The sequence below is a fragment of the Canis aureus genome, chromosome 1 (genome assembly GCF_053574225.1).
Source record: "Canis aureus isolate CA01 chromosome 1, VMU_Caureus_v.1.0, whole genome shotgun sequence".
Taxonomy (NCBI): domain Eukaryota; kingdom Metazoa; phylum Chordata; class Mammalia; order Carnivora; family Canidae; genus Canis; species Canis aureus.
Window position 1 is genome coordinate 114,348,082 of NC_135611.1, and position 16,144 is coordinate 114,364,225.

The 16,144-nt window shown below is 44.6% G+C and overlaps 1 protein-coding gene across 1 annotated transcript; it reads right to left on the reverse strand.

Moving 5' to 3' along the window:
* Positions 1-3,295: 3,295 nt before the first annotated feature.
* LEUTX (leucine twenty homeobox) lies at positions 3,296-8,411 on the reverse strand. The gene is made up of 3 exons (XM_077894291.1): positions 8,405-8,411; positions 5,662-5,813; positions 3,296-4,666 (listed from the first exon to the last, which is right to left on the reverse strand). Exons 1-3 carry the CDS (start codon positions 8,409-8,411, stop codon positions 4,238-4,240), a joined length of 588 nt encoding a protein of 195 aa, XP_077750417.1. The 3' UTR covers positions 3,296-4,237.
* Positions 8,412-16,144: the final 7,733 nt, after the last annotated feature.

Genomic DNA, 16,144 nt, shown 5'->3' on the forward strand with positions numbered 1-16,144 from the left:
TTCACTTCTCTGTCACGCTGGTACTCTGTCCTTTGTCGGACACTGTGGGCTGTAGAGTTGTTCCTTGTCTGAAGAGATGAGAATCAGCTAGCTGTCCAAACTGATGCAGTCTTCTAGTGCTTTATGGTGTAACAGCACTCCAGCCCGTCTTAAGGGTTAACTTGCAGGCGACACCTAGGTGGCTCAGCAGTTGAGCATCTGCCTTCGGCTCAGGTCATGGTCCCAGGGTCCTGGGATCGAGTCCCACATCAGGCTTCCTGAGGGAGTGTGCTTCTCCCTCTGCCTATGTCTCTGTGTGTGTGTGTGTGTGTGTGTGTGTGTGTATATATATATATCACATGAATAAATAAATAAAATCTTTTTTTATAAAAGGGTTAACTTGCTTCAAGGTACACACTCCTTGCTTGCTGACTTAAGGCCCTTAATTTGTAACAGAACTAATTTGCTTTCTTTGAGATTTGCAGACCACTGTCCTTGGGGAATAAAGGAGCAGAACTTTCCCAGGCCAGAGGCCAGCAAGTCTGTTTGAAGCCCCCTTGGCTTTCTGATTAGCCCAGCCATCCTTTAGCAAAATGTTTTCCTTTTTTCAAGGTCACACAAGTGATTTTACTGACCTCCCTTTGTGCATCTGTAGACCTTGGCCTCCTTTGCAGAAAGAACAGAGTGCTCTTGCACAACCCCTGGGTACCAAGGAACTAGAACTTCTTGCACAACCTCCGAGCACCGAGATATCACCGTAGCTGACATCACCAAGTCTGCATGTGATCAGGGCATCTGCCACGTAACCATCTGCAGGCTCTGTCTCTATTTTGGCAGACAGGACTGCTCTAATCGACATTTTATGTCCAGAAGGTCTAAGAGAAATGGGTCTAGATCCAACCCACATCTGCCTTGTTGCAGAAATATCCACTCATTTCATGGTCACTAGAAGCAAGCACACAGAAATACCTGCTTATTGAATCCAATCACCTTCCAAATCTGGAAGGAGATTCTTCTGATAGGCATTGACATGTCCTACTTTAATGCACCCCTCAAATTCCCTTAAGGATTTCTCTAAGGCCATGCCCCAAATGGGGATACCTTGATAGGGAGAGTTTCCATTGCCCTTCTGCTGGCCATATGGCCAAGTCATTGGCCAATGACCCAAAGAGTCAGTAACAACCCAAACGTAGGAGCCCATTCTACTGTTCAAATCCTCTTTCCTACTAGGAAAACAGCATGCAATTCAGTCCACTGAGCTGATTTTTTTTTTTTTTTAACTTTCTTCAATCAAAGCAGTGGTCTTGGGCAGCCTGGGTGGCTCAGTGGTTTAGCGCCACCTTCAGACCAGGCCGTGATCCTGGAGACCTGGGATCGAGTCCCATGTCGGCTCCCTGCATGGAGCCTGCTTCTCCCTCTGCCTGTCTCTCTCTCCTCTCTGTGTTTCTCATGAATAAATAAATAAAATCTTTATTTAAAAAAAAAAAGCAGTGGTCTTCCAAACAGGATGCTCGCCATTCACCTTGGAACTTCAGCCTACAGACCTAACAGCACTTGATCAGCCAATTGAAAGCTGTTTCTAAGTGTCCAAGTGACACTAGAATCCAGGGGCTCCTCTCATGGAGGAAAAGAGGCTCTCTGCTCATGTCTCCTTGTATTCCCCAGGCAGCAAGATCCTGTATAAACGATTTCCATTGTATTATGGAACTCTTCTGGGCACTGCTATCCTCAGTAAAGCATTTTGCCAACATCACCCAAGACATTATGGGTATTTCTGGTTTCAAGATTATTTCATGTCCTTTAGTCGGAGGGACAGTTTCCATCGCATCCATAGTAAGCTCAGTGATAGGAAATTTCCTTTTCCATTGGGAATCCTTTAATCCAGAGCCCTAATAGTCATTGCTGGGAGATCCTCACGGGCTTTTGCCAGGAGCCCCAGTCGACACTCCCCATAGGGCAATTGCACAAAGAATTAACACTGCCGGCTTCCATTCTATGCTACATGGGCTCAGGCAATCTTACTAGTTCTGGATTTAGCATGTCCAGTTAATATTGTTGAAGGGCAGATTCACATGCTTTCTATTTTACAATTCTAGGTAGGAGAAACATTCCCCCTGGAACACAATGTCCACCCCATGATACAATCAGGTGAGATACCACCACTTCACAGAAAAACCTGTTGAAACATTTCAACTTCTGGGACGCCTGGGTGGCTCAGTGGTTGAGTGTCCGCCTCTGGCTCAGGGCGTGATCCCGGAGTTCTGGGATCAAGTCCCACATCGGGCTCCCTGCATGGAGCCTGCTTCTCCCTCTGCCTATGTCTCTGCCTCTCTATCTGTGTCTCTCATGAATAAATAAAATCCTTTTTAAAAATTCACCTTCTGTAAACCCACCAATCCGTGCATTTTCATGTTCTCTCAGCCTCATATCAGGTGGATTTTGATACCCATATCAAGGAGTCCTGGAAACTCCTCCACTCTCTAACCATTTTACCTGTTCTTGCACAAGACTGGGTTTCCAGGGAGGGTTGTGCCAAGAGACCTTTTCTCAATCTTCATCTTTTTTTTTAAGATTTTATTTATTCATGAGAGGCACAGAGATGCTCAGCCACTGAACCACCCAGGTGCCCCTCAATCTTCATCTTGATTAATCCGCCTAATCATTGTCTGAGGCAATTGCAGGGCAGGTTTCTCATTATGGTCTGACTCTTGCCTGTTAAAATTTCTCCAAACTAAGGCAAATAGAACAGACTTGTTTAAGGTTTTTAACGTCAAGAAGCCAATAGGGGGTACTTTTGGTAGTACTATATTAAAAACCTTTGGGATGCCTGGGTGGCTCAGTAGTTGAGTGTCTACCTTTGGCCCAGGGCATGATTCTGGGCCCAGGATTGGGTCTCTCATCGGGCTCCTTGTAGGGAGCCTGCTTCTCCCTCTGTCTGTGCCTCTGCCTCTCTCTGTGCATCTCTCATGAATAAATAAAAAAATCTTAATTAAAAAAAAAAAACTTTCTTTGAGCCCCATCAATGTTCCTTTTATTCATCTCATTTCCTAATCACCTAGGCAGCAAGGGTGCGGGTGTTCATGTGGTGGACCAGGGCCGGTGTGGACAGGGTGGAAGTGTCAGCTCCTGTTCCAGGAGCTGTTGGTTTGCAAGCTCCTTGGGAGCTTGCCAGGTGTAATTTGAAACTGGCCATTGTACAAAGGGCAAGGAGAGACAAAAGAAAGTCAGGCTACTACAGATCGGTAAGTGGAAGTTTTAATAAATGAGAGAATTTACATTAGAAATGGGGAAAGGCAATGCACTTTCTGGGGGCAAGAGAGGGCCTAAGGAGCCTCTGATTGCTGGTATCCAGTTCAGGGGTTGACCAGCAGTCACATCCTTTCTATAACTTCCTCCAACAGGAGCTCAACAGTGTGGATTCTGGGCAAACACTGGGTGAGTCTTCAGTGGCAAAAATTGTAGGTGTCCCTGACAGCCACAAGGGCTACTTGGGTCCTCATGGTGAAAGCTTCTGGAATCTTCTTTCCACTCTCTTTTTGTCCTGAAGTGCTGGTGGGGTGGCGGAAGTGCATCACAACCAAGAGGATCCCTCTTGGCAGCAAACTCTGTAGAACTGGAGAATGAGGTGACACAAGGAAAATGCCTCCTGTGCTTTTCTTTAAGGCCTTGGGTTCTGTGCTCCCCTGGGTTGCTGCAGCTTCTTGTACTCCAGAGCTCTCTCTGAGCTATTTTCACCAGGAAGTAGTTGTTAAATATTGTTTTTGTGGAGATGCAAGAGTTGGGACCTCCTAGTCTTCCCTCTTGCTAATGTCACTCTAGGTTTTTTTTTTTTTTAAGAGATAAAATGAAAAAAATAGAGATAAAATGGTCCATGGGGTACAAGTGCAGCGGAGCTGTATCTATATGGTATTGACCTTAGTTGGGGTGCTTTCACAGAGCTAGCTTGATTGGAACAAGCTGGTACCCAAGAAAAACTAGCTGGTTTCTGCTACCATTCTAAAGGCCTCTATGACTCTCCTTGATATTGAAATTTGGTTGAGACAGTGTTCAGAAGCAGAAACCAGAAGCAATGATGAAAGGTAGAGAGATTTCTTTCTTCTTACAGAAAAAGAATTCCCGGGCTCTGTCCTATTTAACACGTGGACCTATTAAATGCATTTGGAAATGTTTCTCAGTTGATGAAAAATTGGATCATAGAACCCTATCCTGGAACATACCAGTTGTTCAATAAATAAATGGATGTGTCAGCCGTACCACTTCAACCGAGGCACGTTGGGGAGAGGTATTGATCTAGGCTGCGGGGATCATCATCCCCAGGTAAGGCATATAGTTCCATGAATTGATCTATGTCATAGGGACTGGAGGCCCAAGGAGGATCAGAGTCCCCCAGACATATCTGTTGGAGGTCAGGAGGCAGAGAATACCAAGATGAACCCCATCTGGAGGGACCAGGCTGGCCGTTGTCAGAAGACTGAGGCAGTTCATGGTCACAGGCATCCAAAAAGTTGGGACTCCTGGGATGAGTGTTTGCTGAAGTTACAGTTAAGGAGGGCTCCTCCTCCTGGCCTGAAATGGTCGGATTTGATGATTCTAGTGATGAATTTGGGTTTGGTGATTCTAGTGATGAATTTGATCCAGTTTGTTGCTGCTCTTTCTTCCTTTTGACGCGTTGGTTCTTGAACCAAGTCTAGAGAGGAGGTGAAAAAGTTAATAAAGGAGGGTGGGTCCAAAGGGGAATCCTCATGTTCCTCAGGAATTAGGTTCCTTTGGCATGAGAAGGCTAGTCTCGCATCTCTTCAGTTATCTGAACAAGGGAAGTTCCTTCTATCCTCTGCTGTCCTGAGTTCCAGGGGGCAAAGGGAGCATAAGATGATGCTTGCAATAGGTGGAATAGGACAGAGCACTCAAACACCGGATCAGGAGGGGATCAGGCAAGGTGCTTCTGTCTTGGTGGATGCTCAGAATTTTCAGAGAGAATTCTGAACACTGGGAATATGGAATAGGAGTCTAGCTTGGGGGGCCTTCAAGATTTATCCAGGGGTTCTCATACCCCAAATGCTCTGTGGGAACTTAGTAGCAAGGCATCTAAATGACTGTGAATGTCCTAATTAAGGAGAACTTAGAAATAAACAGGAACAGACCCCAAGGGGATTACCTGAGCTCCGTCCCAAAAAGGTCCCATGTAGCATTGTGATTCTGGGGTTAAAAAGGTCTGGTTCCACTTGGATGGCTGAACATCTGGCTCAGGTCGTGATTCTGGGGATCTAGGATCTATTCCTGCCTCAGGCTCCCTGCAGGGAGCCTGCTTCTCCCTCTGCCTATGTCTCTGCCTGTGTGTATGTCTCTCATGAATAAATAAAATATTTGAAAAAAAAGAATAAAAATGTAGAACACTGGGACACCTGGGTGGCTCAGCGGTTGAGCGTCTGCCTTTAGCTCAGGGTGTGATCCCAGGGTCCCGGGATCGAGTCCCACATCGGGCTCCCTGCATGGAGCCTGCTTCTCCCTCTGCCTATGTCTCTGCCTCTGTGTGTGTGTGTGTGTATGTGTGTGTGTGTCTCCCATGAATAAAAAAATCTAAATGAATAAATATATATATATATATATATAGGAATTATGTGATGATTAAAGTGTATATGAAGCTCTGGATTAGGTGGGCTCTCTAGAGAATCAGGGACATACCTTTATTACTGATTCATCAAGATGAGTAATTGAAATAAGCTCCTCCATGGTAACCCAATCTGGGTACATGGTCTCTTCAAACACACGTTTCAGTGCTTGAACCTGTTCTTTTTTAAAATGGGTGCGGCCCCGGCGAGCACACCTTTGATTTTCTGCAAAAGGAATGGACAAAAAGCTTTTGTAAATAATACAACTTAAAGGTATATTTCTTACCTGAGCTTGACCTGGGAGTTAAGAGCTTGATCTAAAAAGTTGACTCATGGAACCTACTCTTCATCTTGCAGGGGTCGCTCTGCACCCCTGAAATTCAGTTTCTTCTACTAGTAAACGATTCAAGCCTGGTTTAAGGGCAAGTAACTGACCACTTGTTCTAGAGGAATATACTGGAAACTCATAGCCTAGAAAAATGAACCAGTGGGAGAAAAGATATCTGTTCTCATTGGGATAAAATAGCGATGTGATACCAACATTGGATTCATTTAAGTTCATATGATTCACAGAGTATTTGAGACCCTGTTGCCCTAATCAGCCATAGGCTAAGGGGCACTGCTATCTGCATTGGTCAGCATGTGACCAATGACCTGAAGCTATTGATTTGAACATTTATTAATGAGGCCAGTTAGGGGAGCAGGTATGAAGCTTAGTGACCTGAGAATGAATGTTGATTATCTCATGTATTAGCTTTGTCACTCTGGGAATATCATTACATTTATATTCTTTGCCTCTTTTATCTACCAGTAAAATGGTCCCATATAATTTGCTTACTTTGGGGAAGATATGAGCATCTAGAAAGCAAGTTTATTAATTCCAGACTTGGTGCATAATAGGTACAGAGTGGGAGTTTTTATATTGTTTAAAATATAGGGGGGCTTGGGTGGCTCAGTTGGTTAAGCATCTGCCTTCTGCTCAGGTCATGATTCTGGGATCCTGGGATTAAGCCCTGTGTTGGGCTCTCTGCTCAATGGGGTGTCTGCTTCTCCCCTTCCCCCTTCTTCTTGCTTGTGTTCTCTCTCTCAAATATATTAATAAGATCTTTTAAAAATAAAATAAAGACAAGCCCTTAAACAATAGAAGAATTGGAAGAGAAAGCCAAAGAACTATTCCAAAAACTAGAATAAAATAGAGAGGGGTGCCTGGGTGGCTCAGTCAGTTAAGCATCTGCCTTTGGCTCAGGTCATGACCCCAGAGTCCTGGGATCAAGGTCTGCATCAGGCTCCTTGCTCAGTGGGGAGCCTGCTTCTCCCTCTCCCTGCTGCTCCTCCCACTTTTGCTCTCCCTCTCTGTCAAATAAATATATAAAAATCTTAAAAAACAATAAATAAAAAGTTTTTAAAAAGAATAAAATTTGAGAAAGCATGGACAAAAAGAATGGAAAGTTAAAAATAAAAATTTAATCAAGGATGTCTAATATCAGCAATATTGGACTACAGAGTACCTCTTTAACTTAAAAAATTTTCCAGAGAATATCTTGAAAGTATTATAAAATAAATGATTTACAATTTGAGAATAAAGTGTAAGAGTCTCCAGGTTGAGGCTACTCAAGGATGAGCACAATAAATGATAAAAAGGACCCATTGTTGCAAAATATCAGAATACAAGAAATATAGAAAAGCCTAAAAGCTTCTTTTTAAATTTTTATTTATTTATTAATGAGAGACACAGGCAGAGGGAGAAGCAGGCTCCACAGAGGAAGCCCGATGTGGGACTTGATCCCGGGTCTCTAAGATCACGCTCTGGGCTAAAGACAGACAGATGCTCAACCGCTGAGCCACCCAAGCATTCCAAGCATATAAAAGTTTCTAAATGAAAATAAAAGTTCCATACAAAAAAATGATAATCAAAATTCCATTGGTCTTCAGTAAAGTGACACCGTGTATCAGAAGACAGTGAATCAGGACTTTAACTTTCTTTAAGATTTATTTTTATTATATAAATATATTATATTTTCTTAAGAGAGAGAGAGTGCTCAAGTGAAGTGGAAAGAAGAGGGAGAGGGAGAGAATCTCAAGCAGACTTCACGCTCAGTGTGGAGCCTGACCCAGGGCTCCATCTCACAACTCTGAGGGCATAATCTGAGTCAAAATCAGAAGTCCAACACCTAACTGACTGCGCCACCTAGGTGCCCTAAGACTCTGTTTTTAAGTAATATGCATACCCAATGTGAGTCTCTAACTTACAGCCCCGAGACCAAGAGTCCTGTGCCCTACCAAGTAAGTCGGCCAGGTGCCCCAAAGACTGTAACATTCTTAAGAAACCTATTTTCTTTTCTTTTTTTAAAGATTTTATTTAATGGAACCCCTGGGTGGCGCAGCGGTTTGGCACCTGCCTTTGGCCCAGGGCGCGATCCTGGAGACCCGGGATCAAATCCCACGTCGGGCTCCCGGTGCATGGAGCCTGCTTCTCCCTCTGCCTATGTCTCTGCCTCTCTCTCTCTCTGTGTGTCACTATCATAAATAAATAAAAGTTTAAAATAAATAAATAAATATTTTATTTATTCATTTATGAGAATACACAGAGAGGAGAGAGAGGCAGAGACACAGGCAGAGGGAGAAGCAGGCTCCATGCAGGGAGCCCAACATGGGTCTCGATCCCGGGTCTCCAGGATCACACCCTGGGCCGAAGGCGGGCGCTCAACCGCTGGGCCACTGGGGCTGCCCAAGAAACCTATTTTTAATGTAGAATTCTCCATGCAAATTTATCCTTTCATGTGAGAAAAGAATAAAGGCAGTTTCAGCCAACTTACCTGCCATGTACCCTTTCTTAAGGAACCATGTGAGGATGTAGTTCCAACAAACAAAATAAAAGAAAGGGGGAAATGTGTATGGGAGAAAAGAGAAGTGTAAAGAGAAGTCCCAGATGGATGCTCATACACCAGGCCTAGAAAACAAAGTGGCCGATTTCAGGAGGATGACACAAGCTCTGTGCAGAAGCTTCCCTTTATCCTCGATTTCATTTTCCCTGGTTTCAGTGACTCCTGGTCACTCGTGGTCCTGAAGCAGGTGATCCTCTTTCTGACCTATTGTCAGAAGTTCAATAATAGCCTAACATAGACATCACAATCCATACATCATTTGCCTCACCTCGCTTCACCACATAAGCATTTTATCATGTCATATCATCACAAAAAGGATGAGGACAGTGCAATACTTTGAGAAACTAAGACTACATTCGGGGATGCCTCGGTGGCTCAGCGGTTTAGCACCTGCCTTTGGCCCAGGGTATGATCCTGGAGTCCCAGGATCAAGGCCTATATTGGGCTCTCTGCATAGAGCCTGCTTCTTCCACTGCCTATGTCTCTCTCTCTCTCTCACTGTGCCTCATGGATAAATAAATGAAACCTTTGGTAAGAAAAAAAAATTAACATAACTTTTATAACAACTTATTGTTAAAGTTGTTTTATTTTTCCTTTAAGATTTTTTTTTGAGAGAGAGAGAAAGAGAAAGAGCATGAGAGAGCACAACTAGTGGAGAGGGAGAAGTAGAATTCCCATTGAGCAGGGACCCCGACTTGGGGATTGATCCAGGACCTTGGGATCATGACCTGAGCCAAAGGCAGACACTTAACCAACTGAACTACCCAGGCACCCCAGTGTTGTTCTATTTTATTACTAGTTATTGTTATTAATCCCTTACTGTGACCAATTTATAAACTTTATCAGAAGAATGTATGTTTAGGAAAAAATACATAGAGGATTCGATGCTATCCGCAGTTTCAGGCATCCAATGGGGGTCTTGGATTGTAATCCCCCCACAGATAAGAGCAAGACTCCTGTATAGTAGACAATCAAGAAAATGAACCCAATTGACTACTCGATTAATGGGTTTGGATATTTGGGGAAAAAGATTGAATATACCAGAAAACAAATTGATAAACTGTAAGGTTGAAAATTAAGAAAGCTGCATCTTAAGCATATGAGAAAAAAAGGAAATTATTAACACTTAAAATTATGAAGTTTATATTAAATTAATCATTCAGATGTGGACTGAATCTGCAGTAATGATATTTATAAAAGTCTGAATAAAATGAATTGATATTGACTTAATCAAATTATTATTATACCTGTATTTATAAATTATAGAGAATGAAATTGAAGAAGGATGCAGATGTGATTCTGAAATCATCTACCAATCTGAGAGATCAGTATATAAAAAAGGTGAATTAATATTTTCATTAGTTGGGATCCCTGGGTGGCGCAGCGGTTTAGCGCCTGCCTTTGGCCCAGGGCGCGATCCTGGAGACCCGGGATGTAATCCCACATCAGGCTCCCGGTGCATGGAGCCTGCTTCTCCCTCTGCCTGTGTCTCTGCCTCTCTCTCTCTCTCTCTCTCTCTCTGTGACTATCATAAATAAATAAAAATTAAAAAAAAATATTTTCATTAGTTCAGTATTAAGCAACATGGAACATCTATCAGAAGAGCCAGTTACAAGTTCCAATAAGTGCGTGTGTTGAGACACAATACGGCTCTTTCTATTCTTAAAATGAAGTTGTTTTTAAAAATTCAAGGAAAATATGAATAAAATTATATTCATGTCCTTAGACAAGAAATAGCACTTCTCCGAGTGCCTGTCAGAGCGTGTGACTCTTGATCTCAGGAGTCATGAGTTCAAGTTCCACATGGGTGTAGAGATTGCTTAAAAAATAAAGTCTTGGGGATCCCTGGGTGGCGCAGCGGTTTAGCGCCTGCCTTTGGCCCAGGGCGCGACCCTGGAGACCCGGGATCGAATCCCACGTCGGGCTCCCGGTGCATGGAGCCTGCTTCTGCCTCTGCCTGTGTCTCTGCCTCTCTCTGCGTGACTATCATAAATAAATTTTAAAAATTATAAAAAAAATAAAAATAAAAAAAATAAAGTCTTAAAGGGGTGCCTGGGTGGCCCAGTCAGTTGAGCACCCAACTCTTGGTTTTGGCTCAGGTCATGATCTCAGGGTCATGAGATCAAATCCTGTGTCAGCTCCATGCTCAGCCAGGAGTCTCCTGAAGAATCTCCCTTTCATTCCCCCCACCCCCACCCTTTGCTTGCCTGCTCACATTCGTGCTTGCTCTTGCACACTCTCTCTCTCAAATAAGTAAATATTTTTTAAAGTATTTTATTTATTTATTCATGAGACATGGGGAGAGAGAGGCAGAGACACAGGCAGAGGGAGAAGCAGGCTCTATGCAGGGAGCCCAATGCGGGACCCGATCCCGGACCCGATCCCGGGACCCCAGGATCATGCCCTAAGTCGAAGGCAGACGCCCAACCGCTGAGCCACCCAGGTGTCGCTAAATAAATATTTTTGAAAAATAAAAAATAAAAATAAATCTTAAAAAAGAAAAAGAAAAAGAAATTCAGACCGAGCCCCAGGTCAGGCTCTGTGCTCCATTTGGGGTCTACCTCAGATTTTTTCTCCCTCTCCCCCTGCCCCTCCACACTGCGTGGGCCCTCTCTCAATAAATAAAATCTCTAAAAAAAAAAAAAAAAAAAAAAAAGCAAGAGTAGTGCCTGGGTGGCTCAGTCGGTGAAAAGGCTGCTTTCGGCTCAGGTTATGATCTCAGAGTCCTGGGATCAAGCCCCGCATCAGGCTCCCTATTCAGTGGGGAGCCTGCTTCTCCCTTGCTTGTGGTCTCTCTCCAATAAATAAGTTAAAAATCTTGAAGAAAAAATCAAACAAACAAACAAAAAAACAAAAAACAAAAAAAACAAAAAAAAAAACAGGGCAACCCGGGTGGCTCAGCGGTTTAGCGCCGCCTTCAGCCCAGGGCGTGGTCCTGGAGACCTGGATTGAGTCCCGCGTTGGATTCCCTGGTTGGAGTCCGCTTCTTCTTCTGCCTGTGTCTCTGCCCCTCTGTCTCTGTCTCTCTGTCTCTGTCTCTCTCTCTCATAAATAAATAAATAAAATATTTTAAAAACAAACAAAAAAGACAATGAGCTCAAAAAGGAGTGGCTCATGCTAGTCCCCACATCACCATACTGAGACTTAGAGTTTCTGCTCTCCCAAGAATGAAACCTTAAACCAATCAGGAATTGCTTGATCACCACTAGTTAGGGAACCACCTGATAGACCTCGCCATCCCCCAGGGGAAAGCAACCTTGCAATAACCAATCCACTTGTTTGCCCAGAAAAGTCTTTCTCTTACTACAGCTCCCCAGAGGCCCTTTCTATCTGCTAGATTGGATGTGGCCTGATTCATGAAACATCAGATATTGCCAGTAAGATCTTAACAATTTACCCAATTGAATTTCACTATTTAACACCACCAAATGATTGACATTTGAACATCTGACGGTACCAGGTGTTAAAAAGTACATGGAAAGGGACACCTGGGTGGCTCAGCGGTTGAGCATCACCTTTGACTCAGGTCCTGATTCTGGGGTCCTGGGATCGAGTCCCATGTCGGGCTCCCTGCATGGATCCTGCTTCTCTCTCTGCCTGTGTCTCTGCCTCTCTCTCTCTTTCTCTGTCTTTCAAGAATAAATAAATAAAATCTTTAAAAAAAAAGACTTGGAAAAACAAAATCTCAAGGTAATGGTGGAATCCAGTTACAAATAGTTTTCCAGTGCTTGCTGTTCGTATAACCCAGTGGTTTCCCAAACTTACCACTTGATGTTGGCAAGAGGCTACCAAAAGCCCACCCACTTACCTTGGCCTGTCCGCAACCCAACCGCTCAACCCCTAGGACTGCAGCATACCCTTGCCCCAGCTTACCTGCCATACTGTCCTCTTGAAGGGCAATGACTTCTTCAGCTGTGTGTTTCCAAGCTCCTGAACTCATCTATGTATCTGCTGGGTTTAGGGACCTCTCATTTAAGAAAAATTTTGATGCAATCAGGTCCCTGCTCTACCCCTCCCTAACGTCACACCCTCCAAAAATCCAATTAACGTGCGCTCATAGAGAGCCTCTGTGCCCAGTGCTGAGCAGGGCCCAGGGGTAAAGCGGTGATTCCAGACTTAATCTCTGCCCTCAAATGGTGGAGAGAAACAAATGGAAGTCAAGCAAACAGAAAATGGATAAAATGTTCAAAACTTTCACCCAGGACAAAAGGGTGCTGGGAGAAAGAGTAAGCTGGTAAGACAACTGAATCCGGAAGGTGAAGGATGGACTCTGTGTGGGCTGCTCCTGGTGAAACCTGCAGAGGGGGCATGAGGTACCAGAGGGGAGAGAGGATGGGGAGCACGGGAGAGCCCCCACCACCCCGCTACCTGGCCGTTCCCAAATGAGGCAGCAGCAGGCAAGGGTGAAGGTCTTGGCAGAGCCTAAATCATAGACATCTTCGTAAATTCTGTTAAGTAGTTTGGGTTTGGGACAGTTGAAAACCCAAGGAGAGTTCTGAGCAATGGAACTCAACATACAAATTGCCTTTCTTTTTTTTTTTTTTTAATCATACCTCCCTCTTGCCTCTGAGCTTCCCATTCCTTGTCCCTCTGTTCTGTATTTTCTCCATCTCTGGAAGACATGTTTGCTCTCTTCTTTATTCCTTCCCGTGGTGTTCTTCTCCAAGACAGGTTTTATTCATAAGAAGGGTCTAACTGGATGGACGAGTTGGCTCTAGTGCTTGGTCATCCTCCCTGGATGCCCCACACCCAATGTGGACCCAACTTCTCAGAAGTGGAGCTCGGACTCTGGCCTTGGCCCATCTCACCTGCATCCCCACTCCACCCTCATCCTTCATCCCCACACACTCATTATGCTGGCTTGGAGAGGTCTTGAAAGAGCCAAAGAACCCAATGAAAACATTGGAGGAGGGGATCCCTTGGTGGCTCAGTGGTTTGGCGCCTGCCTTGGGCCCAGGGCGTGATCCTGGGGTCCTGGGATCAAGTCCCATGTCAGGGTCCCTGCATGGAGCCTGCTTCTCCCTCCCTCTCTCTCTCTCTCTCTGTCTTTCAAGAATAAATAAATAAAATCTTTAAAAAAAAAAGACTTGGAAAAACAAAATCTCAAGGTAATCGTGGAATCCAGTTACAAATAGTTTTCCAGTGCTTGCTGTTGGTATAACCCAGTGGTTTCCCAAACTTACCACTTGATGTTGGCAAGAGGCTACCAAAAGCCCACCCACTTACCTCGGCCTGTCCGCAACCCAACCGCTCAACCCCTAGGACTGCAGCATACCCTTGCCCCAGCTTACCTGCCATACTGTCCTCTTGAAGGGCAAGGACTTCTTCAGCTGTGTGTTTTCCAAGCTCCTGAACTCATCTATGTATCTGCTGGGTTTAGGGACCTCTCATTTAAGAAAAATTTTGATGCAATCAGGTCCCTGCTCTACCCCTCCCTAACGTCACACCCTCCAAAAATCCAATTAACATGCGCTCATAGAGAACCTCTGTGCCCAGTGCTGAGCAGGGCCCAGGGATAAAGCGGTGATTCCAGACTTAATCTCTGCCCTCAAATGGTGGAGAGAAACAAATGGAAGTCAAGCAAACAGAAAATGGATAAAATGTTCAAAACTTTCACCCAGGACAAAAGGGTGCTGGGAGAAAGAGTAAGCTGGTAAGACAACTGAATCCGGAAGGTGAAGGATGGACTCTGTGTGGGCTGCTCCTGGTGAAACCTGCAGAGGGGGCATGAGGTACCAGAGGGGAGAGAGGATGGGGAGCATGGGAGAGCCCCCACCACCCCGCTACCTGGCCGTTCCCAAATGAGGCAGCAGCAGGCAAGGGTGAAGGTCTTGGCAGAGCCTAAATCATAGACATCTTCGTAAATTCTGTTAAGGAGTTTGGGTTTGGGACAGTTGAAAACCCAAGGAGAGTTCTGAGCAATGGAACTCAACATACAAATTGCCTTTCTTTTTTTTTTTTTTAATCATACCTCCCTCTTGCCTCTGAGCTTCCCATTCCTTGTCCCTCTGTTCTGTATTTTCTCCATCTCTGGAAGACATGTTTGCTCTCTTCTTTATTCCTTCCCGTGGTGTTCTTCTCCAAGACAGGTTTTATTCATAAGAAGGGTCTAACTGGATGGACGAGTTGGCTCTAGTGCTTGGTCATCCCCCCTGGATGCCCCACACCCAATGTGGACCCAACTTCTCAGAAGTGGAGCTGGGACTCTGGCCTAGGCCCATCTCACCTGCACCCCCACTCCACCCTCATCCTTCATCCCCACACACTCATTATGCTGGCTTGGAGAGGTCTTGAAAGAGCCAAAGAACCCAATGAAAACATTGGAGGAGGGGATCCCTTGGTGGCTCAGTGGTTTGGCGCCTGCCTTGGGCCCAGGGCGTGATCCTGGGGTCCTGGGATCAAGTCCCATGTCAGGGTCCCTGCATGGAGCCTGCTTCTCTCTCTGCCTGTGTCTCTGCCTCTCTCTGTGTGTGTCTCTTGTGAATAAATAAATAATTTTTAAAAAACCCTCTTCTCTGATCCTCTGAACGAGGTCAGGATCTCTGTTTTATGTGCCAGCATTCCTGTACCTCATTTTAACCTTTCTGGGTTTATTTGTATGGGTTCTGATAATGCTTCTCTCCACAGTGGGGGCTCCTTCTCTCCCCGGTGATCCTCAAAACCTACAGAGGACCCAGTCCCTGGTAGTTGCTCATAACAAGAGTTTAAGGGGCATGAAAAAATATTGAACTCCTTCTGGAGGAAAGGGCGGCTATAATTGACCTTGCTACTGCAGGATTTTGAAAATAGAACTTTTTATTTCAGCGGACCTTTGAACAACGCGGGTTTGAACAGCATGAATCCACTTATTTTAAGTATTTTTTAAGATTTTGTTTACTCATTAGAGACACAGATCCCCATCTTTATGATTTTCTTAACCACGTTTTCTTTTCTCCAGCTTACCTTTTTTAATTTTTCTTTTTTTTTTAAGATTTTATTTTTAAGTAATCTCTACACCCAACGCAGGGCTCAAACCCACAACCCTGAAATCAAGAGTCACACACTTGGGACGCCTGGGTGGCTAAGCGGTTGAGCATCTGCCTTTGGCTCAGGATGTGATCCCGGGGTCCTGGGATCAAGTTCCATATCGGGCTCCTCTGGGGAGCCTGCTTCTCTGTCTGCCTATGTCTCGGCCTCTCTCTCTCTTTCTCTCTCTCTCTCTCTCTCTCTCTCTCTGTCTCTCATGAATAAATAGATGAAATGTTTAAAAAAAAAAAAAGACTCACACACTCCACTGACTGAGCCAGCCAGGGACCCTTAGCTTACTTTATTGTAAAAAATGCAGTATATGATACATAAAACATACAAGATGGATATTGATCAACTCTATGCTATCTATAAGGCTTTCAGTCAACAGTAGGCTATTAGTAGTTACATTTTGGAGAGTCAAAAGCTATACGTGGTTTTTTCCACTATGCCAGAAGTCAACATCCCTAACCCTTGCGCTGTTCAAGGGTCCACTCTTTTTAGTGTCTATTGCAGAATTGTGATCATGTTTCTAAGTTGGTGAATTATGGGGCACCTGGGTGGCTCAGTCAGTTAGGCATCTGCCTTCGGCTCAGGTCATGATCCCAGGGTCCCAGGATCAAGCCCTGCATCAGGCTTCCTGTTTAGTGAGGAGTCTGCTTCTCC

Coding starts and splice junctions, on each gene's coding strand:
- LEUTX (XM_077894291.1), bottom strand. Junction 4,667..5,661: donor TTGATGAATCAGTAATAAAG/GTATGTCCCTGA, acceptor CCTCCTCTCTAG/ACTTGGTTCAAGAACCAACG.